Here is a 2,938-nt window from a genome sequence, read left to right as displayed (position 1 = left end):
GTCTGCTTTCTCTTATTTTTCTTTGTTTATAGAGAATAGCATCATTGAAACCTAATCATGAACTTATCTGTTTAGTGAATGTGTCACTTAAAACTAATTAATTTTGATCTACAAGCTGTATAACATAATGTTCTTCAAGCCCTACCATTTATGACTATTGATACTTATCTCTATAAAAATAATATTGAATAAATAAATAATAACTATTGATTTTTTTTTCGTAAAATTTAATGCCAAACGAAGAAACAAAAATCTTCATTTTTTATATGTAATAATGTTATTTTAATTGCTATTATTGTTATTATTATAATGGGAAATTAGTCTCAAATATTGCAGCTAAAGATTTCCATCAGTCAAAATGGCTCAGGTAATATCTAAAAATATAATTCTTATATGGTTTCACGTAACGTATAGAGGAAGTCCATCGTTCCCCTAATATCTCTTGTATCCATATATTTAAGAATTGAAGTCATTGAAATTTACTTTTAAATGGTCTTAATATGATTTTCTTAGTGTTATAGAACAAAGTCTCGATGTTAAGATGTATTATCGATAGCAATAAAATAAATAATTTCGTAATTGTAACACAGATTTTACTCTAAACAACCCAATACTGTGAGGAATGGGAACAAATGGATGAAGTTTTTGGTCGTGTTCGTCTTCAATACTATGGATACAATCGGGTTGAAGTAACGATCTTAAATTTTTGTAGGAGAAGGCTGTAGCCGCTGCAACCGGAATATTGGTAGAAGAAATAGAAGATAAGATATTGGCTGAATTTCGAAAAACAGAAGAAAGAATTAAATTTACACTGAAGGAAGTACATCATTTCCTTCGTAATAAACTAATCAAGACTGTCGATACCGATTGGTTAAACGAGTTGAAAAATGTAGAAATGCGACTGATGGACTTGCAAAGGTTTTCTTTCTTTCTTTCTTTCTTCAATTTTGATTTTTTAACAAATTTCTAATTTATATTTTTCTTCTAACGTTAGAGAATACGAGCTGAGATTATCAGAGAAATGCCATAGAGCCAATACGAAGAAGACAATTAAAGAATATTCTAAATATCTACAAAGAACTCGTACAACTGGTCAAAATTGAAATTTTTGAAGAAGAAATTGTATTTTTTTAACAAAAATTATTTGAATCTCGTAGCAAGATATATAATTTTTATGTCAAAGAAACGTAATGATAATTTCTTAATATTCTCAAATAAATTTTTATAATTATTAATAAATTTGTAATCTTGAAAAAATGAAAAATTATTCTATAAGTGTTTTTCTTATTGGTTCCTATATATATATATATGAGAACAATCGACTGATGAAATAAGAGATTTAATGGGGTTTATTACTTATTTTCTTACAGAAAAAAAAGACCAAATCTTAGAAAGAGTTGTCTGTAATGGGACTGATAGGGATTAGATTAGGGTCCGAATGTAGAACTAACTACATCCATTGTCGTAAGTTATAAAAGATATACTAATGAAAACAATAAACAGAAAAAATATATATATTTATTATTTGTTATAATAGAAAATGAGACAAGAATAGATTTAAATGTTTTAAAATTTTAATAAATACTTGTCGAAAGTAATAAAAGTGCCATTTTTAATCGCTGTTAGAATGGATAAGTAAGAAGAAAATTTAATTCATAAGCAAGAGAAATTGTATATTAATATTTTCGAAAACGTAAAGAAGTGGTGTCTTCAGTTTTACTTCCCAATTCGATAAATTGTTTTAGAAGTTGTTTCAAATTCGACAATTGTTCCTCTGCTTGGGATTTGCTCTTACAAATATCCATTAATTGCTGCTGTAATTTTTCTTCTTCCTCTTCGTATTGTCTCAATTTAATTTTTAGATTTTCTAATATTTCTTCGAACTTTTCTTTATCTAATTTCAAATTTTCTTTTCTTGTTGCAATTCCTTCCATTTTTATTTCTTCTATTATCTTTTGTTTATAGTCTAACATTTTCTTTTCAGTTTCTATCAAACACTTCTCTTTATCTTCTATTGCAATTCGTTTTGCTTCTCTTAATTTCTCGTCATATTCACTGTTTAAATATTGTAAAATATTAATTAATATGTTCATAACCGATCTTATTTCCTTGATATACTTATTTCTTACTGTTTAAGTCTTTTGCATTTGTCTTTGGAATTCTTCTTTTCTTGTGCTTCAGCTTCTTCGATGGCCATTTTAAGATGTTCTTTGAATTGTTCCAATCCATCTTGAACAGCTTCTTTAACTCTTTCTTCAGAATTTTGCTTTTCTTCTTCTATTTCTCTTTCTAATTCTCTTCGAATACGATCTTCGGCACTTTTCAAATTTTCCTAAAATTAATTCTTTTTTTAATAAAAGATTTGAAAGTTTATGCAACGTACCTCCAGATGAGGTACCCTATTCAGAACTTTAAAATTTATCATGGGTAATGAGTTTGGAGAGGAATATTGTTCCCTATTCTTCAATCATACTGGCTGAATTGGGCACAATACGCATGAATGCTTTGTTATTAAAAACTATTGGAAAGATTTATCAAAATTACAAACCTTCAATTGGTAATCGTGCCTTTTGGTAACGTTATTAATTTGTTTATTATTTTCATCGAAAGCATTTTTTAAAGCTTCTCGAATAGCAACTTTGATTCCTTCGAGGGCTTCCTGAATGGCAGCATTAATGGCATCCACTACAATTTGTCGAGCTTCGGCATCCCAAATTAATAATGCTTCGCATAGAAGTTTTGCTCCTTTATCGGCTAAATAAGTATAAATCATTCATTTTTAAGTACGCAATTAAATTATAAATAATAATTTTAAGATATTAAGTATGTATTTTACCTTTTAAATTCTCTAAGATGTAATCGTCAGTTGAGATCATTGTTCGCCTTTTTAATTTGCAAATCTAATAAGACTGTAGATATTATTTGTTTTTATTTTATT

General features: G+C 27.6%; 2 protein-coding genes across 2 annotated transcripts; one reads left to right on the top strand and one right to left on the bottom strand.

Annotated features, from left to right (window-relative positions):
• The first annotated feature begins 281 nt into the window (after positions 1–281).
• LOC111616147 lies at positions 282–1,162 on the top strand. Its single transcript, XM_023357570.1, has 3 exons — positions 282–367; positions 713–918; positions 995–1,162. Exons 1-3 carry the CDS (start codon positions 359–361, stop codon positions 1,101–1,103), a joined length of 324 nt encoding a protein of 107 aa, XP_023213338.1. The 5' UTR covers positions 282–358; the 3' UTR covers positions 1,104–1,162.
• A 394-nt stretch (positions 1,163–1,556) lies between these two features.
• On the bottom strand, positions 1,557–2,931 carry LOC111616148 (differentially expressed in FDCP 6 homolog). The gene is made up of 4 exons (XM_023357571.1): positions 2,837–2,931; positions 2,549–2,754; positions 2,130–2,332; positions 1,557–2,055 (listed from the first exon to the last, which is right to left on the bottom strand). The coding sequence occupies exons 1-4, from the start codon at positions 2,874–2,876 to the stop codon at positions 1,677–1,679; spliced, it is 828 nt and encodes a 275-aa protein (XP_023213339.1). The 5' UTR covers positions 2,877–2,931; the 3' UTR covers positions 1,557–1,676.
• Positions 2,932–2,938: the final 7 nt, after the last annotated feature.

This window comes from Centruroides sculpturatus, unplaced genomic scaffold (assembly GCF_000671375.1).
Source record: "Centruroides sculpturatus isolate CEXI.00-Female unplaced genomic scaffold, Cexi_2.0 scaffold3002, whole genome shotgun sequence".
Classification (NCBI taxonomy): Eukaryota; Metazoa; Arthropoda; class Arachnida; order Scorpiones; family Buthidae; genus Centruroides; species Centruroides sculpturatus.
Note: the sequence above shows the minus strand (reverse complement) of the source record. Positions and strands in the feature narration are given on the sequence as shown.